We start from the raw sequence: 25,546 nt of genomic DNA, 5'->3' as shown, positions 1-25,546 counted from the left end.
TACATGTACATACATGAAAAATATAATGCCCTGTTTTTCTGGTCTGATTAACCTAGGCACAATGTGGTGCTGGGGATGGTATAGGTATTGTGATCACCTTGTCCACTGCTTTTTTCAGATGGACCTGGTTACTGGAGTAAGAAACTTGCAGGTTGCTTTATAGTTAATAACTTACATTGCTTCAGATGTCATTCCAGGGAGCAGCCCTGTGCAAAGGAGTGATGAAAGGTCATTTATGGCAAGAAAACCCACAGAGGGCTGGACCACTGATATTATTAAGGCTTGCTTTCAGGAATAAAGAGAGGATCAGGGTCAAGCAATTGTCGACTCCAAACCCCACACTCCAACCAGTGGGCATGCTGCTGCCGATCAGCAAAGCTGTGCTCATCTGACCTTTACCCTTGAAACAGCAGGGAATCCCTTGGCAGCTCAGCTGGCAGGAGTTTTGAGCTGTTGCTCATTATGAGCCTAATGGGCAAGAAGTGGACTTGGAGGGAATTGTTTGCCAGAGTCCAAGTCCCTGACAAACAACTCACCGCAGCTGCATACAAAATAAACAAGTGAGAGCCTAAGATAACGCAGATCTTGAATAATGAGGCATGGGAAGAGTTTTCTGTGAATGCCTTTATCCATTTAATGAACCTCTTGTAGAAAGTGAATACCCTAGAGCCTGGTAGGCAGCATATGTAATTGCTAACCAGAAGGCTGGAAGGGCAGCAGTATGAAATTGTTGATCTTTTTGGAGTAATAGAAATGGTAGCACTTATTTACAGACACATCAGAAACACATTTCTGGATGACTAAATAACTTACTTCTAGATGATAGTAATTAACTTAATCCTAACAAGTCAAGATTGCTGCTTAGTGTTTAAATAATTTTTTGTTACAGAAACTCTCATGTTACATGCAGCTTTTTACCTAACATTTTAAGAGGCAGTGGTAGTTCAATAGCCCCTGTTTCCAACATGACTTAGTTGCAAAGAGCATTTTCATTTTTCTCTTTATAGTTGTTCACCAAGATATTTCTGTCTATGACCACAAGCTATTTCTGTCTATGACCAATGTATAAAATAAGTTTCATAGATGTTACATGAATGAGTCCAAGTTGATAAATGTGACTGAAGAGTTGAGGAAGATTAAAAACACAGCAGAGCATGTCTTTCTATTAACAAGAGTCAGTGATAAAATTGAAAATGTTGAATTCGATACAAAATTTCTTAGACACTGCTGTTAAATTTTGAACTAAGTATATGCAACCCTGCCACCTGTAGTAATTATGTCTTTCTGATCAGTGGCACATTATTTTTTGAAGAAGACGGCTACAAGATATTCCCTGTGCTATTATCATGGAGGAGTTTGCTGTGGTATCTGTCAACCACTGGGGTTGATCTAGAACCAACTGAAGTCAGGAGGATCTCCATTGGTGGCTTCTGACTTAGATGCACTGAATTCGTTCAAGTGACACCAGTGCCAGGAAGTGATAAAGGAAAGGTGATACAGTTTAGTTTAGGGTTTTTTAAGTTACTAAACTGTTTCCTTCTCCCAGAATGAAAATTTCCTTTTCTCCCATAGTACTTTTGACAGTTTCAGGTGACAATTATTGTGTCAAGCCAGATGGACTTAATAATTGGAATTCAACAAAGTTTTTAATGGTTCTATTTTCATTATACATCTGTAAGGAGCAAATTTTGTACAACCAAGGAAAGAGTATAAATTAAAGCAAAGTGGTGCTAGAAAAATTCAAATGGTTTGAATTCTAGGGTCAGCTGTTAGTCTGGGTTTCTTAGTAATTTGAAACTATCTCCATGCTATGCCTGTAGATTGGTTTTGAGGATGTCAGACATCAGTCATGAACAGATGCGTTATGTTTTATTAAATTTTATAATCTCTGAGGGAGTTTAATGAAAAACAAGGCACCAGGGAGGGGTGAATTCCAGAAGTTAATAGGCTCAGAATTTTACCCTCTGACTTTTTTCTCCTTAACCAAAGTGCCCCCTAGTCTGACTTCTGAGACCTGATTTGCTTTGAACTCCCACAATATTTAAAATGGTGTCCTCCTGGTTTTCTTACGTGCTTTCATTTGCTGTTTGTTTCAGAACCTCCCCTTGTTCTTTCCATACGCAATATTGTTTCTGTTATTCAAAACTCAAAATGAGAAATGGCATGTCTCAGTTTATGTAGAGCTTTGACCTGTTTGAGTACTTTTTATATCTTAAGTGGGATTAATACCTGCCTGTTCTTTTATATATGCAATTCATAGACTAGTCTTTTGTCTGCCTGAATTTGTAGACCTTCTTTATATCTACTTAATGCATTCCTCTTCCATGTAGTTTGTTCATGTATTAATTTACAGCAACAAGGACTAACATTTATCTTGTTTTAAAAAACCTTGTCTTGACAAAGTATTTGGGTGGATTTTTTAATTTTAAAGAACTTTTGCATTCCTTTAAAAATGATTTATTTAAAATTTGCATGTTGGCAATCTAAGACCAAAACTTATCAATAAAACTGCTAGACAGGAAAGGTGTCATACTCTGTTCATCATGTGCACATTGCTTACAGTCCAGTGCAAGCTACAATAAGTTAATTCCTGAAAGAGCCACTGTAATAAATAATTGGATTTGTTGATGGTGAAGCAAGACTAAATTGCTCAATCCTCTGCTCTGAATAGCTGACCACAGTTTTTACTAACAGTGTCTGTCAGTTTAAAGCTAACTAATGTAATTGCTAGAACATAATTGTTGTCCTTTGAATCAGGTGTAGGTCATTTTTCCAGACCTTTCTGTATAGGTGGTTTGAGTAACACCGGCTTCCTGTAAAAATATCCATCCTTTTCTGCCTCTGGCAGAAGTAATTTACAGTTACTCTTCTAATCGTGGGAGATACATGATTGGAAACAGCATTCATGGATGTTACAGCCAAACGGTCACCTTATATAGAGGAGACCCCATGGAAGGATTGCTGTCTGTAACCAGGTAGGAGGACCACAAGGTGATCCAGCTTCACACTGCACCAAGGGCGTTCTGGGCTGAATCTCGGCCTCCCTGGCAAATACCACTTCAAAATCAAATTCCCTCATGTCGAGCCGAAATACTGTATGCAGTAGTTGATTCTGGGCAGAAATGCTTTAGGTGACGTGCACATATCAAATAGTGGAAGTGATAATGGTGGAGAAGGTATCCTAGAAGTGCATTTATAAGAAAGACAGTTCTCAGTGGTTTTCTTGGATTTGATCATGAAATGATAAATGAGATAGATCATGATGAATGATTTCAGAGAGTTTGTACTGCAATGTCTTTTAGTGCCCTGGGTTTTGCCATTTCAGGAAAAAAAAGTTTTTAGTTTAATTTCTCTTCTAAAAACCCTGCTGAATCCCTGTTTCTTTTAAAAGGCAGGAGTTCATGAATAGCTTTATCATATACAGTACAAGGGTCTGTGGCTACCACTTATCACATTCATTCTGATCATGTAAAACTGCAAATCACTGCATTGAAATGAAGTTTCAATGTTTTTATTCAAAGCAGCTTCTCACAATGTATAAATACTGCATATTAACACACATGAAAAATACAACTTCTAAGGCACCCAGAAATGTGTCCATACACTAGTTACAGGACCATCAACAAATAAATTGTGTACATTTTGATCTAGACAGTCAATATTTGATATATCAGAAGATACAAGTCCCTCAGTACTGTACCAGTTTCAGAAAATATTTACAACACTGTGATATAGGGGTGCCTGTACCCTTATAATATTATAATATGTACTCATTACAAATATTAGAAACTGTTTTAGTCTGTTCCATGGCGTTCTGACAAAATAACTTAAGGGCCTAATTTGCAAAGTTCTACAATTAATTATTTGTGCAAGTTCTGAAAATAAATTTACATTGACATAATTTGTGAATTTTTGGTTCTTTGCTTCATCTCAGAGGTTTGGTAATAAGCCTTACCAATAGACATGCCATCCTAGCTGAACGTCACTCCTTTCCCAATAGGTCAGTGGATACATCTTTTCCCCTTACACTTGACATGGATGAGAATGCAGTGTTTGTAGCAGAAAGAGACTATTTGATCTTCAGTACGAATGTCAAACTAGTTCACTGGCGAAGGAACTAATGTTTTGTTAGAATAATGCAATTCTTTGGTCCTTTGTTTTTATGGAAGGCATAATATTTTTATTCATTAAAAATTGAAATCCTGTCTGTGAGTAAGCAAGCAGTGAATGACTTTCAGTGTAGTATTTAAAGTAGCAGTAAAGAGATTTAATATGGCTTAAAACATACGGTTAATTGGGCAGACACAGATAACACATCTAGGATACCGAGTACCCAAATGTACTATGATTAAGATTGTCTATAAGTCTCTTATGTAAACTTCTTTAGTGTCTCCTAAAGAGCGCTGGCTTTAGCCAGATTTGACTTTTATAGACCCAGCCACACAAAGCCTGAGATTAAACTACTGTGGTTGGGAGCACAAATGCACAGTTTATATATAACAAAGCCCATGCTGACAAGTCTACCTATGTTGTTCAAAAGAAACAACCCGTATTATCCTTTTCACAAGAAAAACTTAAGGCCCTGTACTCTGATTTGCTAACTTTCTTACAGCAATTATTTGGGGAAGTCCTTAGTACTACATAAGAAATTATGTAGCTTTAAAGATTTCTTGTACCTAATGGTAAGGCTTATTCACAAATGCAATACATTTATAAATTACACTTAAAACTGTAAAGGCTGGCAAAATAATAATTAAAAAAAACCAAAATAAAACAAACCCCAACCAAAATTGTCTGTTTATCCCTAACATTAAAAGAGCATTTTATTCTAATGAAAAACTATTGGCACAAAACCATTATATCATATATTAAAAGAACAGTTAATAGTAGTGAAAAAGATTGCCTAAAACGCATACCCTAACCTACCACAGAAATATAAAAGTTTATATTCTGAAAATATATACTGTATTAAAGTTTGTAAGCTTATTCATTTAAACAGAAATGTACTGAAATAGTAAACTAAGCAACACTTATCTACAGCAAAAATATACATGCAGGACAACACAAAATAAATTGCTTACCTTTAATATCTACAAATTCAAAACTGTAGATTTTTAAAGATTGTACAAAACAATTTACACAAGAATAAAATAACATACTTAACAACAAATTGCATTTATAATCTTAAATACTGTGAATATTAGTAAAGGTACCCAGACTAATATGTACAGTACATCTAGAGATCTGAATACCTAGTAAAGACAGAAACACAAGAGAAAATTGATTCTGATCTTTAAATACTGGAAAAGAAGCTTTTGACATTGTTATTACTCTTTTTTGAAGGGAAAATAGATTCCATGAAAACTAGATTGTAACTGTATAGATATGAATAATTAAAAATGTTAACTATGGTTAGCGCTTGCTTTAATGGAAAAATAATTATAGAAAAATGTATTTCAACCATTCCTTTGTCATAAAAAATGCTAAGATACAGATATCTGAAAATTCAGATGAAATGATGCAGTTTAAAGGTCTAACAACTTATGATTCTTCTCTCTTTGAAAATCTCATATGGAAAGCATACCTTCACATTGCTGAGCAATTTTTCTATATTTATCTACAAAAACCAAGCATAGTATTGAAATAAACTTACTAATATCTTATTAACATATGACTAGGAATTATGGCTCTCTGGACGGGAATAAAGGAAATAAAGGAAATTGAGGAATCATGGTACTTTCCATTGCTTTTTTTTTTTCCTTTTTTTTTTTTTTTTTTTTTCTGAAGTCACATGCTGGAGGCCTGACTGTGCAAACACGTATGCATGTGAGTGGTTTTCACTTGAGTAATCCCTCTCTTTTGAATGGGATTGCCATACAGGTGACTCACATGCACACACTGGCATAGTAGGGGGTCCTGTGGCCTTGATCCAACCAAGTCTTTGCGCATGTGCTCTGCGGCATTGCTGGCAGGTTGTGGAAATAAGCAAGTGTTAGTATAAAACAAGTGGTGCATCTATCACTTCAAATAGTTATTGAAAGAGTTCTGTTTCAGACATTTAAAAATAAGTTACTTGTGTTCATAAGTTTTTTTGAAAACATTTAAAACAGGCTAATTAGAAGCCAGACTTCTGTCTTTTCAATGAAGAACTTCCATGAGAACTTCTGCCTTTAGGGTAATGATTTCTTTAAAATTCAGTGGTACAATTAGGCCATAGAAATAACACTTCTAATTAATTGTGGAAAAAGAAATGTTATATTAATGTGTTGAAGGCTACTGTTTACTATAATCAACTGTTCGTTAACTTTACAAAGGCTTTGTTGAAAGTCTTCATGGAAATACTGGGAGGGAGAGAACGCAGCAGCCTCATTTGCAGAGGTTGAAACCATAAGCAAGTCACTGAGCTCAAGGATGGAGAGCAAGTGCACAAATTACAAAGCAAACAAATGTGCAAAGCTTCTGCTTCAAGAGGTTTTAATTTGGGCATACTAAAATGGCAGGTGAAGTCACAGAGCATGCTTGTGTTATTTCCATATTAATTGCCTTCTAGCAAGAAAGAACTGAGAGAGATCCAGTGTTCAGGAGTCAGTGTCACTGAAAAGTACTAGGATCACATTCTAAAATAGCAGATTGGATTTTTGTCGTTTACTGTGGACTGCTTTTATGGATAGCCGTAAGTTCTTGTAACAGATGGTGGGGTGGCCAGATGTGGAGAGCTGGGAAAAGCAAAACAAAACCTCTCCCTCCACTTAATTCAATACCTAGCACCTTGTATAAACTGTTGGCCCACACCCAAAGGCCTCCAGAGCAGAAATTATCTCACACCTGAGGAATCAGGCAACTAGACTAAGGCTCATAAGGATTTGCTTTTAGACTTCAGACCAAAAGGGGATGTTTAAACCTGAAAAACAGTATGATGCCACATAATGGCACCACTCACCCTGTTACTGATATCCGACTAACAGGAATATAGTAAACTCACTTAAACAAAGCATCTTGTTGGCAAGCCCTTCAATGCTCCTCAAGAAGGCAGAAAGTGAAAAGAGATTTAAGGGGGACTCACTGTTTCATCCACTTTTTTTCTCTTAACCCTGGCAAATTAATCTATTTTAATATATTTTTTGTACAATTTTACACATAGAGGAGCATGCACATGGCTGTTTCTTTTACTGCCCACAGCATTCTGTGTTTTCTATATATTCTTTGTCTGCACAGTTTGCTGCTAAAAATGTGTTCTCATTCTCATGTGATGCCATTAATTCAGTTGAGGGAACTATGAAAATAAGATCTGTGATCAATAAACAGCTGAATATGAACACAAAATAAATAAGTTAAATAAATTCAACAAAGAAAAAAATCCTAGTAGTTTTTGTAAAACTAACTTTACATATTATACATATAAATTATCAGATTTTTCCATTACACTGTTAGAACTTAGAAAAAAATAATTAAAATATTTCTAAAGTATGGTGTTTGGGTCTACAAAATATTGTGCTGACCCAGTTCTTAGATTGAGCCCTCTGTGTCAGCCCAGATGTGTTGCAACAGCAAGAATAAGTTAAGAAGGACAGACAAAATAAATCATTACAGATGGTGTGCCTTATTGGGCCTCAGTGGTGCTTCTCAGCACATGGAATGTATACTTTTATCTGGATGAGCAATGTGAAAGATGCAGCCCTCTGTAGAGATTATGTGCACTGAACAAGCCTGCCTATGTCTCGGTTACACGAAATCAAACCAGCTACAAGCAGCTGTGTAGCTCACAAGGAAATCGACACAACCATATGTATTAGGATACACTGTCACAAATTCCTCACTGATGCATTGCCTCTGCTTTTCAAACACAGGTAATGTTTGACTCTGTTCACAAGTGGAGCATTTTCTCTTTAAGTTAGGCCAAGACATCAGACTTCATAAATTTTGTCTTGCAAGTAGCTGAATAATGAATCCAGTCCTTTGGAAGAACTCCACAGCTGTTTTAACATCTGACACTCTTTCTCATTCACATCTTCAAGTCCGGATTTCAGGAAGCTCCGCACAAGACATTTGGACTCTTCCAATACCTAAAACCAAAATATCACTCAGTATTTTATTTTGAATCTGAAAAAAATTATGGGGAATGGCGTGAACAGCTTTTTTACACTACTGCGTCTGTTTTACAATCTAAGTAATTCCTTTGGGCACAGAAATTAGATTTGATTTACAGCCATAACTCTACTTGCTGATAGTCAGCATCTTTAAGAATTAAGGACTTCTGAGGTTTATGCGTTAGTGCCAACATTTTTAAAAGGAATGAGGGATTCCGAAGTACCGTGGTGTATTGAAGGTCTGCCATGAAGCACTAGAAGGAGCTGAACTCCCTCCTGTTGAAAATGTGATCCCTTGAAATGAAAATGTGTGAGGTGTGATGTCTTGGCTACCTGTTTTCTGGAAGGTAGTCTTTAAGGTTACAGAGGTTGGAAACCCAAATGTGGATGTCCACCATCTTTAACAGTTTTCCCTCATGCATCATTTCCTTATCAAAACAGAAATTAATAGGAAAGGGCCTTTACTGCAAATTCCCTTTTAAGTTCATTTACTTACATTTTTATAAAAGTGAAATATTTTATAAGAGAAGGGTGTTAATTAAAACAAGCACCCTCTGACTGTGTTCTAGAGTTAGATTTGCTTAGCACATGCAGGTAGTCATAACAAATCACATAAGGTTTTTGCAATGGGAAGCCCAATCTCAAGCCCTCAGTAATTGCTGCAAGTTCTTAAAGGCATGAACAGCAGGTCCATGGTTGCTCCCATAGATCAGCTTGTTTTTCCCAGAACCATTTTTAAACCCACTGAGACTGCATCCTTAAAAATTCTTTTTGAAATACCACCATACACCAGTATGTATCTCACAAGGAACCCAACTAGTCAAACAAAACCAGTAGTAATTCATTTTTTGAGGGCAGAAAATTTAATGTCAATTAATCTAGTGTTTATGTTAAGGGAGATGCACAGTCTCCACTCAGCTATGTCAACACCTCCATGTTAAGCCCAGATCCTATCCGTTTTAGGTTACAACACTGCTATTACAAAGTAGTATTTCTCTTTAACTCAAGTAACTGGTGTTAATTGCGAATTGCGGGGCTTGTGTATTTTTTTTGGTCTGTTTCAAAAAGTATCCACTTGGATTCATTGGTTTTTTGCATTTAGGATCTCAAGAGAGTAAATCTAGTCTTTGCAAGTTTTAACTCTCATCTTTGTCCACAAGTTCGCACCAGTCTTTCTAACAGGTCACAAGAGAAAATTTCATTGACAGCCAATAACAGTGAAGGAAGGAAGAAATCACAGTAAGGCCCAGAGGTTTTTCCAACTCATATAACACACCTTATATCAGCATGATTAAATAAGCTTATGCTACATTTTCAGAGAGTTTAATTCTGAATGTCTTTTGTGAGATCTAATCTACATTTCATTTAATTAAAAATCTCCTGTGTCTCTACCTTCTCTTTGACAAAGGATCTTTGAGACTGAGGGATGTTAAGACAGTTTCAGGCATAGGAAATGTAGCAAGAAACTGCAACAATTTGCACTTTAGTTAGTGCAGTTTTATTGCAGCCAGTATCACTTTTTTCACTGCATTTTTTTTAAACAAGGATGTGCCCAGAATAGGAGTATATCTGCCTGAAGGAAAAAACCTTAGGAAGTAGAAATAGGAAAGGGTTTTCTTTCAACTTTTATGTCCACAAAAGGAGAGTTATAATATACTGTGACCAGACTGTGTTCAAATCCCTATGTGTCTGGATCTCTTCTCTCCTTCACAGCAGAGGTTAGCTGGCACTATCCTACCCTTCTGGTGCACTGTGTAGAACATTTTGCAGAATCAGGAACTATGCAGGTGCAGAAAAGAAGGAAGACTCAGCTGAAACATAGTAGGCCAGGACAACATGAAAGGCAAATACATTTTTTTACTAGCCCTACAGAGATTTCCCAGTACAGTTGTACAATTTCAGACTCTTCCACTTTCATGAAGGAAACCTATGCTAAAATCCCCTTTCAAAATCTGAGGAAAGGAGGTTCCACTCATACTGAATAAATGTGGAGATGGGGAAAGGAAACACCCCCCCCCCGCCACTGAAAAATGGGAAACTCCACAAGCTCACTGATCCCTACGCAGATTTTGTGTTGTTAGCCCTCTTCCACAGGTATGGTTGTGGAAACTGAGGACCCACAACCTGGTGAGCCTTGGGAGCACACTTTGCCTCTGTGAAATGTAGTTTAATTACAAAGAAGTTTGATTTCTTACCACTGCACTGCAGGATGCCATTTCTTTCACTCGTAGCATCACTTCTTGGCTAAATGTTGTTGGCCAAAATACTTGTGACACTAGTCCTCTGCTGCAGGCTTCCTGTGCTGTCAGCTTTCTCCCACAGAACAACATTTCATTTGCCTGTGAAACCAAAAGATTGTTTGTGATCTTGGGCTATAATTCCCTTAAAAAATTTTCCATACTTGCCCACTATTTTCAAGATTAAATTTATAAATGGTCTCCTCTATCTTTTCATACTGCAAAATACTTAAAAAGGAGTTTCGGTAGCTATTTAAGGATTGTGCAGGTGGCCAGAGCACCAGCATGCGTTTCGTGTAAGAGAAATGTGCTGGCACACATGATGAATCTGTATTGCTGATTTTACAAGAGTAACTGTCAGTGATACTGTACCAAGAGTCATGGAACCTAGTATGAAGTACTTTGTGGGGCAAATTCTTCTTTGTTATACTGGTAAAAACTAAGTAACCTCACTGGAATTATTATGAATTGTCTTTAGAGAACAGAGCAGTATCCTGCTCTGTTACTGCACAGTCCTGACACATTACAGACAAGTCTCTGCAACATATTCTGCTAATGCATTTCTTCCCTTCTCTACCATGCTTTTTCAACCTGTGTTCAATCTTACTTATGTACAGCATGTGTAATATATTGAATTCTGAGGTCATTTTGTGATAAGAAATTGGTAGAGATTAGATGAACTTTCCACAGATTTCATTTCTGTTCATGACAACTGAGAGAAATAGTGGTTTTCTGTTGTACTTTTTAAAGACAGAAAGAAGAGCATGAGTTCAAGAAAGGTTCTTCAGCAATTTGAGGTGGAAAACCTTACCAGTGCAACACCCAGAATTTGCGGGAATGTGTATGATGAGCAGCCAGCTGGAGTGAGTCGGATTGTTGCATATGGTGTCTGAAACCATGCCTTCTCACTTGCCCAAACGATATCACATAGTGGTAAAATAGAGGCTCCTAAACCAAGAGCAGGGCCGTTGATAGCAACCACAATTGGCTTCTTAAATTGAATAAAAGCTTTTACAAAATCCCTAAAATAAAAAATAAAAGATCTTGAATACAGAAGTAACAGATAATACCCAAGCTTAAAGTACTTAATCTGAAAACAAATTAGAACAACAGATGAACACAATAAATGCCATGGCCCCGTTTTATGAGGTCAGAATTGCAAGATACTTTCTAGTTTGCACATGGAAAATTTTGCTAATGTTTAGGTACTTAATCTTTCTGAATACCTGGGATATTAAACAGTTTTCTATATATTGTATATGAACTGATTAATTAGAATGCACTGACTGTTGTACTTTTTGCAGAATGGTTTGGTTACGTTTAACTTTACTTCTGGACCAGTAACTCATGAATTTGTACACATAGTGCTTCTCAGTTTGCTCCACAATGGCTAGTATGGATTCTGACAATCTGGTTTGGCTAACTTTATGAACATATGATAATGTGAAGGACAGGAAACTCACAGGTAGATTGCTGAGTATTTATTTTTTAAAAAACTTCTCTTAAGATCCTATGTCAAAGGTTACTGCAAGTCCCATCGATGCATTGAGAGATAGTTTATGGCACACCAGCAGAAAGAACAAGACCCAGAAAGGGGAGATAGATAGAGAGAGAAATGTTTGAACAGGGAAATAATTAGGCACGTGATCTGTTGGGTTTTCATTGCAAATGTCTTCATCAAAGACATAACAAAGTAGATGCCCTTGCCTGCCTACAACAGTAAATGTGAAGTGGTGGGAAATAATGGAGAAGTAAATGTGATCAGATTCATCTGGATGAATGAACTAGAACGTGTTAAATTCTGTGCAATGAGGAGATACTTTAAATAAGTTACCTACCAGCAACTGTGGAAAGACATCTGTTGAATGGAACAGCCTATACACCAATTAGGAAAAAGCATGAGTGTAATTGTGGGCAAATTACAGACTGCAGCAGCTCAATGTACAACATGTATATGGAGGCAAACGAGATGCTCAATTACTTTAGAAAAGAGACATGTATAAATCAAATTCAAAACCAGAGAGGGGATTCTGTTCCTGTACTGGGTATTTATTAGATCCACAGTGCATCTTTGCTGACAGATTTTAGGAAAGAACATTTTGTCAAATGTGCCCTCTGATGAGTTGCAGCTCTCCCACTGAGGTCAAAAAGACCTGGACTTCTGTATCTGAGAACAGGAGGCGTGCCTTGCAGGTCAGAGTGCCGTCTGGCAACAAATGGAAAACATACTGAAGATAAGTATTTTATTGGACTGAAGTGCAAGGGCACTGGCTATATTTTAAATGAAAATGAAGAGTCTGAGGTGACCCAGCATTAAATGTTAAATGAATGAGTTCTGTTTTTCAGGCTCTCTAGTGAGGAGATGATTTTTGACCATGGGAAAATAGGGACTCATGGGAATTAATGCAGCTCTGTTCCCACAGGGAGTAATAAAACAGATCAGCGGCAAGACAAAGAGAGTGAAATAAGGAACATCCCATTTGCTTGTTCAAGACTGTTTCTTTCTAGAGGATAGCAGGGTTAACCCCTATCTAAGGAGAGTTGTGGTTCATTTTTGTTTGCAGAAGCAATGCTGTTCCCCTATCTCATTATTTCTTCAGTTTTTTATGGTTGAGTAATGACTGTGGATCACTGCACCTGATTAATTCCAGAATTTTGAGAACCTTAGTAGTTAAGCAAGTAAGCCTTCCAAGTAGGACTACAGATGGGAACACAGATGTGATGAATGATAGGTAAAAAGAACAAACTATGGATAAATGGTGGCAGCAGATCTGAGGGCCACGTGCAGGCAGAGTAAAAGTGTTGTGGAGAAAAGCAGGAAGTACATGGTGATAAATGGGACTGGAAGTGAATGGAAAAGCAATTAGGGATGTGGAGAGGAAACAGTTAGATGACGGGGAGGAAGAACAAAGCAGAACATATTAATGGAGGGGAAGGGTTGAAGGAAATGTGAAATCTTCATATGAGTAAGCAAGGAAAGGAGGAGCTGGAGATGGGGGGGGAGTGGAACAGAACATTGAGAAGATACAATGAGCCTCTGTCATGAGGGAAGGATGGGGAGCACAGAGGATGGTACAGTGGATGGGTATGGGACGTGCCACCTACAGGAAGGAGTGGAAGACTAAAATATTGGGAGCTTGCGAGGGGAACAAATGCCTGCATTTGGTCTACAGAAGCTGCAGTGCCCAGCACTCCACTTATCTGTTTCCTGTTTGGTATGTTATTGTTTCAGTGAGTTGTCTTTGTACCCAGAACCTGGTATGTCTCTATGCCTCTGAACTGTAAGTTACACATGTAGTTTCTGGGCTAGAAGATCCTTATATCAATTCAAGGCAGTCTTTGAAAAGGATTTAAAATTGTAACTGTTGTTGCACAGTAGAGCCAGAAGCTCAAAGACAGGAAAAATGCAGAAGGCTTTTGGTTTTGCTAGAGGATATCTGGGAAGTTGACCATCAAATACTCCTTGGGATGCTCAGATACCTCTGTGTTGTTGCAGAGGTCTTGCTGCAGGTCAGGGCTCATAAGTACATCAAAAGCTATAAAGAAGTTGAGCAAGTAAAGTTGTCCTTCTTTGTTTTCTTCTGAGCATACCCAGAATTTTATGTATCAGATCACATAACGATGCTTGACTGATGATGTGGGACTGCTGCTGAGAATGCCTTCCAGGGAGTCTTTCGACTGCAGGGCTCTGTAGGCCGCATACGCACAGCTGCAGTGCAGTCTGTCTGTCTGCCTGCTCCAGGAGTGCAACGCCAGACACACGTCTGGATGGTGGCAGCTCCGGCTGAGGATCTATGCCCAGCACCTGGAGAGAGCCTGCGGTGCCACACATCTGTGAGTTGCCAGCCCCAAAGGCAGTGGATGAGCACAGAGGCCAAGTGAATATATCATTCATATGAGATGAGACTTGATGGGTATTTAAACTTCAGTTTTAACTTGTGACCAGTATATGAGATCCATACTTCAGAAAGCGGAAACAGCTGGTAATCAAGATTTTAATTTAATTTTGATACAATTCTAACTTGATGTAAAGCAGTGGAGGCAGAGATCCCTTAATGTGTTTTAGGACATCCTAGCCACTGAAAAAGCGAAGTGTACATTTTTGTCTACCCTTATTACAGTACATTTTCCATGAGTTGAGTCCTTTGTTCACAGAAAGCACAGAGGGTGCTAAATGGAAAACGTAGTGTATTGTTTCCAGAAGTACAATAAAAATCTATTTCCAGTGGGCCTGAAGCCGACATTCTTGACAAGGAGCAGTACATTGTACCAGTATTTCAAGAGTGTTCTGTGAGTCCAAGGATGGAAAAACTGAGTATCATAGTCTGGCTTATACTCATTTAAATGTTGAATTGATAAGTATACCTGTATATTAAATGTGTGTAGATAAATGCATACATATATAACAATACCTGTCTACACATTATTTACATGAATAATATTAAATTTGTATCTTTTAATGGAGTGTGAGTGTGCCTGTGTTTTCAAACAAGAATAGTGATTTTCTTCCCTCACATTTTTTTGGTTCCACATTATTAAAAATCCCTCACATAAAAAAAATAATAAATTAGGCTGTGTCCTTGTAAATATTACTACATGATATTCAAACATAGCTTAAAAACACATCATAATTTATTATATTTAAGAAGTAGATTTTAAATTCTTTCAAAATAATTACTAGTTTGAGAATTTCAAGTTTTAAACTGAGAATCTAAACTGATCTGCAGTAGTTGAAACCAAGGTAATTGGTGGTTAATACATGCCATGTAATAACTAAACCTGATCTTACGTTATACTAATATATCCAAAATATAGATCTGTTGTAAAACAAATTCTTTAATATTCCTTCATAGAATTGTTGCATAAAGTTTTAAAGCTCTCAGAAGAATATTTATTTATAGAAAGTGGGGGGGAAAAAGGGATCAAACCCTCTCCTGGTACAGACTGGTGAAATACCATTGGCTTTAGTGGAGTAATGTTGATTTATACTGGAAGATCTGCTAAATATGTATAAAGTATAGCTTGTGGATAATGGAAATATTTGGTGATGTATTGTGCAGATTGATTTGTAGACTGCATGTCATAAACCCTGGATTTCTATTAAGGTAATGTGATATATATAAGGAAAGTCACATTTTAGTTATGAAAATAAAACTACATTTACATATATATTAAGTAATTTAAATTTAAGAAAAAGAGTGGAGACCCTTCTAATAAGGTTCTGAAATACAGTGGCAGACTGTCATTCCAATAGAAGTATGAGTAAGCCATGGATTCCCATTTGTACTGAAATTCATTAAAATGATGAACATTAAAACAAGTAAAATATCTGCCTTTCAGGAACCAGTTTAGAACATGAAGCAATAGCGAATTTGGAAAAACAGCAACAAAGTTGTATTTGAATTTGGAGGAATGATTTGAAATATTAAATACAGAGAATTGGAGTAAAATAAATCCCTACGGATATCAGCACTGGAATAAATGTGCTTTCTTTTCTAATAAGGAAAGGTCCAAGGTTCTTCTTACTAAACAAATTTGTAGGACTATAATTAGAATGCAATCAACACTTAAATATACAACATTTTTGGACCTGATAAATATCTTTATAATCACACACTGCATTTCATAATTTAGAGATCATAGGTAAGCTTGGGTCACCTTATAGCTTCTGCAATCCTAGTGCTTTCCTTTCTTCTGTCATTGGATAACCTGCCAATTAAATATGAGTAATCTAGGCCACTACAGAATACACTTCCCACTGCGCTGAGAAGTAAGAGTTTACTGTCATCAGCTGATGCATTGCACAATGCTCTCCGAACTTCCTTCATGATCTGTGGATAAAGAAAAGTAAACAATTCGACATGCATGCCGTTGCAATACCATTTCCCTAGTTTTACAAACCTTATTGACTTTGAGAGACTTAAACTTTGGGCACTATTAATACATCAATTATAAATAATTATATAATTTTAATATACTTAGAATGATAACACTGAGAGTTTACAAAATATTTTATATTTGGAAGTGCTTTGTTGATGCTTACTAATTCAAAGAGTTTTTAGGACTTGGCTGTTCTGTGCTTATTCTACGGGAAATTCTAGCTAGCTTATGCTATTTGATTGCATTTTAATAATTTCAAATATCACTTCTTTATTTTCATCGTGTATATTCAGTGTATATCACTGTATCCTCAGTAACACAGTTATCACAATAATAGTCTATTAACCTCAACAGGTTGTAAGCAAAATCTATAAACCCCAGTTTTCAGTTCTTCAACTACTTTGGTTTATATGACTTCAACCAGAGCAAAGCAGGACAAGAGGACATCATATACATCAACATGACAAATATATTATTCATTTTTCTGTGGTCAGTGATACTGTTAAGGTCTACAAAAGTTAGAGCAAAAAAGTCGCTTGAAAGAGACATATTTTGACTCTGATTTACAACTGAATCAAGCTATTAATTGCACCATAAATCAAACCTAATCAAAATCTGTATAGAATTGAGCTGCTGGTATTGTAAGAAAATGGCCTTTCCTCTGAGCAGAGAGTTGTTTTTCTAATGATTTTTAAAAGGATATATTATTTCATAAACTTCTGATGGGTAACTTCTTGTTTGGTCACAATTCAGCATAGTTTGTAAGCTGTAATTGATTTCAGCCATTTCAGCTTCCCCTCTTTTTAGTGATTTGCTTCTCACTTTAAGGGCCATGACTTCATCTAGTGTGACTCCTCCTATGCTTAGACATACTCATATGTCATATAGACAGGGTCCTGTTGAGTCAAATTTTTCTCTTTTGTACTGGAAGATTTGCTGTTAGTGTAAATTTAGGTAAAAGATAGCAAAATGTGGTTGGGGGATTACATATGGTTTCTATGTGAGAGAAACCCAAGATTTTTTATCTTGTGATTATTTTTGTTCACTACTTTCCATTTCCAAAAATTCTTTAGATCTCTGAAGTGCCTTATTTAAGAAATGTCCCTAAACACAGAAGTTTTGTTTATAGCATTGCAGGTAGCCTTTTATTAGAAATCCTGTGGCTTGTGAGACCAAGCTTGAACTGGTATATTCAAAGCACACAGTGCAATGCTACCTGTCTGCTTTCCATACGTGTTTGCATAAAAATGATTGTTAGTGGCTGCTGAGACCGGAACATGAGAAAGCAGGTGGTGAACTTTTAGATGCTTCACTTTAACAAGTGCACTTCAGAGCGCCTGTAATACCGAATATGTGACAGTGGGTGGAAGTGAAGTAATTAAAAGCAGCAGAATTTGGAAGCGTATTTGAAATTCTTGTGCAGGTACAAAAATGTCATCAGTGATTTTACAAGTACTGTTTAGTCTCAGAGGCTGTCTCAGCCCTCAGTTGGTAAAAACATAGCAAAACTGCACATTTTGTAAGGGGGACACAAAAAAGATCCCGAAAGTTAAAAAAGAAACTTCAGAGTATGGTAGATATTAGAATGAAAAAAATATGTATTTTGATTTTCCTAGTTCCATGTGAATGCAAGATCCTCCTCTTAGTTTATTTTAAATGTTCTCAAAATCTGCTCTTTCTTAGGGTGCATGTATTAATAATATCAGGGAATACCAGTCAAACATTTTTATATACAATGAGGAGTGTTGCTTTAAATATGATGTCACGATATGATACTCCATTCAGCAAGTTTCTTTACTATTCCCCTTCCTGCAGTGATATTTGCATAAGTACCATCTCTTTGATGTTACCACTGCTATCCTTCAAACACATCATTACCATTACAAACCTGTCTCTCTTTTATCTTACCCCTCATTGATTTGGATGGCTAAAGCTATCTAAAAGCATACCAAACTTCTGAGCAGAGGTTATACTGCTTGTAGGAAAAAACAATATTCTGCTGTCACTGTTTTTTCAATGTGTTAGAGAGGGCGATATTCAAAGTCCATTATTAGGAACTGATTTCTCAGATATAGTTGAAAATGGGAAGGCTTTGACAGTCTTTTGGATGGTATTTTTGAGCAGGAGTGGAAATTTAGTTCCATTGCTCCATTAGTTTCTAGCAAAAGAAAAGAGTATCAGAAACCAGGAAACCATAATGTATCGGTGTTTTCAGGCTCCGAAAAGTATTTTTTTTAACTATCTATAAGTTTGTCATTAATTTTATCATCAAAAGGTGCTCGGAGGCGCACTGGAATACACCAATGCCAGCAAAGTCAATTCTTATTCCCCTTGTTCTGTGCCATGACTCCTTTGCTGGTGCAGTCCAAAATTCACCTGGTCACCTTGTGACTCAGCCTGGTTATAGCCAACCTCTGTCCACTGTGGCTTCCGAATGCTTGGCATCATGGCTTTCCTCATTGATTACCTGGGTATGGGTATTTCTCACAGATATTTATATAATTATAGGAAAGCCACTAACAATAAAGATAAAAAAGATGGTTTGTCTGTTGGGTTGCAGAACAGTATATTAAACTGCTGTACTGTGAAGTAAATATAATTTTAGTTCAGAACTGCTATCTGCTTTTAAGCACAAATTTCCATTTAATGTGGTAGTGAATTCAGTTTGCAAATACAGAGATACTATGTGTCTTTAGTTACATTTCTTTGTCAGATTCCATATTCTTTTTCTCTCTTCCTTAGTCCTTAAACCTTCCCTCATTTTGGTAAAACTATGGCATTTGTCTAATAAAATTTTACTTTCTCTAGCAGACCAGATCTAATATTACTATTTGCAGGGCTCCACAGCAGTATTCTCCAGTTGCATGTTTTTTTAAAGTAGCTTATTTATGGCCTTATAGTTAATTTTCAGTTGTGGGGACAATATTTCTATTTAAATGCATTTGATTAAAATTTCTGAGGAAGTATTTACAAAACAGTATGGGCCAGTTATTTAGCTTATGATAACTGATCAAGTTATAAATTTAAACTGGGCCTAATGCTTCACTTACTGTTTTATTGAAACCGAAATATATAATAAAATTATCACTTTCTCAAAAGTTGCTTGTTTTTTTGATCCTGTCAAGAAAACAAGCTAGTTAGTTCTTTAACAGGACACCTTATACTGCAAAATAAACATAAAATGTTTAAAAAACTTCATTAAACTTCTAAGAGCTTGTTTTAATGCCTTTCACGGGATGTAGGAAATTTTAAAAGGCATTTGGTGCCCTTTGCTTTCGCTATTGTTTACATTCTGGGGAAATCAGAGAGCTGGGAATTTATCACCGTAATTACACAAAGTATCTTGAACAGAAGTCTTCTGTTCACATAAATAGAAATACTAGTTTAAAAGGTTAACTCCTCTGAATCTCTAAGGATTCACTGTTGATATTCTTAAAGGTAAATATTCTGTCAATATTACAGTAAAACTAAATTTTAAAGCCATTCAGTTTTTCTTAGAACCTCTTCCACACTTGTACATTTTTACATAAATACACTTTTTGTTACTGACTGTGCAAACAGGTTCTGAGTCCTTTCTGTTTGATAAATAAAGGACTTAGGAACCTATAAGGCTAGCTTCAGGCAGAAGTTCTGGCCAAACCCCACAATTTGTCTCTGTATGAGATCAAAAATACAGATAACAGTAAACTTGTACCTGCTTTTTTTTTTTTTTTTTAAAGTTGGGAAAAGTTGTAAGTGAAGAGAAACCAGTGCTCCAAAATGCACCTGGTAGAACTTCAAACCTTGTAATTCTCATGGCTAGAAATCTGAAACCTGACTCTTTGAGAAGTGTACTTGAGGTAGTTTTATCAGTCTTCAATGGAAACATTAGCTGTTTAGGGTATGTTTTGCTTTTAATTCAGGGGAATATTAATTCCTAGCTCTATTAATAGTGTAAAGTAAAAACAGCAGATGGATCCATTTAATCTTAAGTTTGAAACAGAATTTGGATCCTTGAAATGTGCTGAGTTAAAACAGCAACATCATGATTGGAGAAAGAGCTTCAGAAGCAGCAAAAGACCTATGAGAGAAAATGCCCTAATGGAATTTATAATGATGACATATTTTACATACCCATTTTAAATATTAATTTTAAAAATAGCAAGCCTAAACCACTGAAATAAAAACAAGCTGTGCTGTTTCATGACACTGGCTTGGAAGTTTTATAAAGTCTTGTAAAACATAAGAAAGAATTTCTGTAGTGCCCTGAACATTTTTGTAGAAAAAACTCAATTACTAGCGTGGCACTGAGCCAACTGCAATCAGTGCAAATGCTGCTGGAAGGATCATGGGCACATTTCATGCTAAAATCACCTACACAAACCCACAGGTGTGATGTGGTTACCGAAAAGATAGGGCAAAGGGATGAAGATTCAGGTAGACTTCTCTAAGCTTGTGGTTTTTTTTGTGTGTATGTGTGTATAAGTTAGTTCTTCATTATTTTAATTAAATTGGCATAAATAGCAGAAGCCAGTGGTTGAACAAAACTATTAAATTTCATCTGAAGATAAAGCACAAAGGGAAGCAGGGCTGTTTAGGGGTGAGAATGATTCTGTATAAGCTTAATTTTATAGTGATTGTGGGCAATGCACACCTTTTTCTCCTAACATAGATGGCCATGAATAACCAGACCACTATTTTAACTATACTAAGTAGACCTCTCTTAGTAAATTAATCATTTACTATTTGGCAAACATAATTTACTGAATGTCTAATAAAGCTTGAAGTTAGTGTTTCTTTTGACAAAATGAAACACTCTTTCTTAATTTTGTAAGATTTTTGTGTTTGTATTTTCTATTCATTGGTGATAAAAGGCATCAAAACTGGAAATGTTGTAAACGTCCTTAAAATACTCTGTCAGTTTGTCTCACCTGTGGCTATGGGTGACAAACTGCAGGGACAAAGCATTCAACATATTCCTCCTTTCAGTTCCTTGGATTTTTGCTGTAATTGCCAGCAAGGATGTGGAATTGCCAATATTGGAGGTGCTGGATTTTGTGGTGTGAATGATCACGGGCTGCAGCCTGGACTGAGGCCAGAGAAATCGTTTCATGTTTGCTAGCAAGCAACCTTCAGAGAGCAAGAGCTTTCAATTGCTCTCAGCCTGGATGAGTTTTAAACAGACAATCTCAGTGTGGAGAACTCATTACCTTGATTAATTCCTGACCATCCAGATCCTGGTCAGTAATGCAGTTTTCTAAAATGTATTTCCTCGTTTTCAAGTGAGCTTCAATAAATGTTCTAGAAATAGTCTATGCCGGTGATGCAAGAAGAGGACTATTACATGCTTATCATTTATTCTTCCACAGAGGTGGGTTCCCGGCATATTGAAAATTTTTAAAGAATAAAACGGATTGGTTTGGCAGACCTGAAGAGCCTGAATTAATTCACTGGTTAGAGCATCTGAACATTGCTGATGTGGAACAGCACAGCCAGCAATGTAAAGGTATGTCTGTTCAGCCTGAACATAGTAAGTCCTTGATTTCATACTTTTTCAGGCCCTTAAGCTCATCATTTAAATCACCTGCAGTGTCAATTAGTGCTAATTAATACATGGATGGAATGATGGATTTGATACAATCTAATGCGTTTTAAGGAATTAGTGTTAAAAGAAGGTGTTTGGTGTTATGTGTTAATAATTAAGACGGTCCTTTTAAATATTACATAGTTTAAAAACTAGGAGTGATAAATCTATGTACTATCAGTTTTAACTATTTAGTATTGTTCTGTGTATTAATGTCCATGTGCAGGTGTGCATTTGGGAAGGGGAGTCAAATTTAGGGCCCATCATACCTGCCAGTGGTTTTATTTGAAGCTCGTTGTAAGTAATTATTTTCAAAGTTATTCAGTTCCTTATTGAATAAAATAATTCCTCAAAGCTAAAATCTATTTTTCTCTCAGATGGTGCTCAAACTGGTATTTCATATACTCTTATCTTGAAGTTACTGTGTAAGACAGAGCTGCACTGGTGTGACTGGAGGGTAGAGATCTGCCACACTGCAGGCAGCTTGTGGAGGAACTCTGCCTGCAGAATGCTCAGACAGGCAAAATTGGTGCTGGGAGGCAGCTCCTGTTGTTTCCTCTCTGATCTATGGTAACCCCTCTCCATCAGGCTGTTACTGCCCACATGGAACACAGCTCAAGAATCTTCTCTGCTCTCCAGGACATGCATCCTGATGCAGGCATTTATTGACACCCCTTTTGATCTGACGTAGGAAAGGTATACCAGGACATCGCCACCCACTATGCTGGGATCACAGGGAGTGGAAGGAAAAGCTTCTCAGCCCTTCCAGTGACCGATATATGTACTGGAGTATTGCAAGCTACAAGTCCAAGTCTGACCTTCAGTGTATAATGTTTGGAACAAGGGAATTCATTAATATCATTTATATGTTGTATGACTTTATGCAATCCAGCTGAGAATAGAGCCCCTAATTGGTTCAGATTTCATAAATAAGGACTCCTAAAGTGATTCAGAGAAAAAGCAATTAGGGATCAAGATATACTTTTAGAATTACTGTCTCAGGATATAGCCTGAAATTCTCTGTATGCAACAACAGGAGCACTGTTTAAATTAATAAAATGAAAGAGACCAGATTTCTCCCAAGGACAGTAAATATCAGTAACTTCAACATGTGAAAAACTGCTTCACACAACTCCATGCTGGAAATATTGATTCTGCCATTCCTTCCTTTACTTCTAATTTTCAGTTTCGGACATATAAATTAAAAATTAATTTCCATTGCATTCTTTTTGATAGGAATCCCAAGTGTGAAAAAGTTAGATATATCTGAACTCCATATTTCTTTTCTAAGATAATCAATTAGGAAAAAAATACTTAAAATCCAGTTCAGGTGCAGTGTTTCCAAGATAACCCACATATTGGGATGGCTTTCTTTGGCTTTTATCGTTACATGCTTACCTCTGGGGTCAGTGCATTGTTATCTGAAGTCTGACTCGACAGCAAAATATGTGTGAAACCATCTTCTTTCCGGACTACAATGTCCCTGAACCGGCAGTTACTTTCGTTTTGACGCACGCTGTATCTTAGCCTCTTATCGAAGACATAATCTTTCTCTCCATCTAGTTTCCTTTTCACAGTGCTGTGTAGATTCAAGCTTCCATTGGCCAGAGAAGTACCTTTCAGACGGAAAGAATCAAAGCATAATTAGGTCTATACCTTCAAAGAAATGGAGAGATATTTTCTATTAGCTTAAACATAGCTCAGTATTTACAATAGCCTCTACATGATAAATTTGATAAATCAAAAAAATATGCCTGGCTAGTCAATTGTGGCTTCAAGCCATACTTATTATTCTGTATTCCAACATGCAGTTTTTTGTTCTCTGATCAGACAACCTCTAGATACAATGGACTGTAGCATGTAGGACTGGTACTCTTACTGGGATTCAGTTCTGCTTTGAAGATGAAAGCAATTGTATCATGGTCTTTCATATGAATTTGGGTTGATCCCTGAATTCACAGAAAGATTCTAACTCAACTTTGGAAGAACTTGATATGACAGATTTAGTCCAAATCCCATCTTTCAAAGTTACATTTTCTTCCTTTTGTGGTGACCAAAAGTCATTACAATTTCAAGTGACAATCTGAATACGCACTTGTTGCAGATCTCTGTGTGACAGTGTTAGCTAAGCAGACCCAACCAGCATTCTCTTCCATCTACCCTTGTGGTTAGCATCAGAAGTAGCAGTTAGCCATCCTCTTTGCTCTGATCCTAAGCTTCTACTCATTACATTTTACAGTAACAATAATTACTGACTTTTGACTAATACTGGACTTTGTACATAGGAAATATTAATACTGATGCCATTTTGGAGGGTACCCAGCAGCAATGAAAGAAGGGAACTATGACAAGAAAGATACAGTTCCTTCTTAAAAACAAATGAGAGAATAGTATGTCAATTTTAAATGACAGTTTATTCTGACTTACACTGTGTATGAACTGTAAACTATTACTTTGCTCATGTTTACAGTTCCTCTGTAATAGGCAATGTGTTATGATTGGTAACAATGCTAAGCTGGAATGTTGAAAATATCTTTACAAGATTTTTATGCAATACTCCTAATTACAGATGTTTCACACTATTGCCATTAAAAGTAAAGCAGAGACAGGAACAGAGATTGAAGTCACTCTGTTCATTCAGATAGTTTCCAAATCTGTTTTTTGTTTAAATATGCCATATTTAAGGAAAGCCAAGAAAGAACTGAATGAAAACACCTTTGTTTGTTCTGTTCTTTACTCCTGCCAAAGCTGACTTGTTCCAGCTTCTGGTATCAAATAGCCAGGAATTTTTAAAGGGCAGATGACATAAATATTAGAACATAGATTCAAATTTATAGTTTAAATGACCAATATCCAATTAAAAATGCTCTGTTGGAATAGAATTGAATGGTGAATTCATAACAGATTACTCTCTAAACCAAAGTCACTTACCCTCATTTTGGATTAGCTACGTTTCAACTTGATGTTTATGTAGGTAACTGAACTGTCTGACAGCTCTCAGCTGGCAATGGCCTGTGGAATTGTTCACAGTGTGTGTAATGCCTGTATATACACTGCAGTTACGATATGGGATGTTAATATAGAGTGCTTAATAGTGTTTAACTGGTGCATCGTTTGGCCTCATCATGTAATGTGTGCGTGTGTGTACACATATATCTAGCTACAGAAATGCACGGTTGTTAAAATGTCTGCTATTTCCATCAATCATAAAACTCTTTTTCATTGTTAAAAGATACCATCTAAAGCATTGCCTACATTATACTGGATAGAGGATTTAACTGGTGCAATGCAAACACTGACAAATTACATTAGATCATCTATTTGAAAAAAATCATTTGAAACCAGCAGAATTTGAAATTTGTTTTCTTGACAAAAATTATCTGCAAGTGTAGAAATCACCATGTGCTTGAATTTTAAAAATGATGAATACTTTCTTATGGCATGTTTCTTCTTTTTCAAAAGGTTTTGCTACTGCATATAGTTTGACATGTATTCTTACAAACAAAAATCAACTAATGGAAAACTAGTATCACTGGGAATAATATTACTGAATAGTAATATTGGTAATAATAGTAATATAGTAATATTCATTACAGTAAAATACTGAAACAAACTGATTATTTGACTGAGGCAGACTTAAAATACTGCATTTTTATCTATTCAATCCTTACTGTGTTGCTTGACCCAGCAATAAGCTACTAAGATGTGAAGAGTTAAATCTCCCAAAAAACTGTAAAAAACTTATAAAATCAGAGGCACAAATGAACACTGAATGGAAG

General features: G+C 36.4%; 1 protein-coding gene across 2 annotated transcripts in view; it reads right to left on the bottom strand.

Annotated features, from left to right (window-relative positions):
• Positions 1 to 3,495: 3,495 nt before the first annotated feature.
• Positions 3,496 to 25,546, bottom strand: part of CDYL2 (chromodomain Y like 2) — a 61,063-nt gene continuing 39,012 nt past the window's right edge. For both annotated transcript variants that reach the window (XM_074881957.1, XM_074881955.1), the window contains exons 3-7: positions 23,166 to 23,383; positions 15,983 to 16,155; positions 11,136 to 11,346; positions 10,283 to 10,426; positions 3,496 to 8,063 (exon numbers count right to left, since the gene is read on the bottom strand). In XM_074881957.1, the coding sequence (XP_074738058.1) occupies positions 7,905 to 8,063; positions 10,283 to 10,426; positions 11,136 to 11,346; positions 15,983 to 16,155; positions 23,166 to 23,383 (905 nt within the window). In that variant the 3' untranslated portion in view covers positions 3,496 to 7,904. The remainder of the gene's footprint in view (positions 8,064 to 10,282; positions 10,427 to 11,135; positions 11,347 to 15,982; positions 16,156 to 23,165; positions 23,384 to 25,546) is intronic.

Source organism: Strix uralensis, chromosome 12, assembly GCF_047716275.1.
Source record: "Strix uralensis isolate ZFMK-TIS-50842 chromosome 12, bStrUra1, whole genome shotgun sequence".
NCBI lineage: Eukaryota > Metazoa > Chordata > Aves > Strigiformes > Strigidae > Strix > Strix uralensis.
This window is presented reverse-complemented; position numbering and strand designations above follow the sequence as displayed.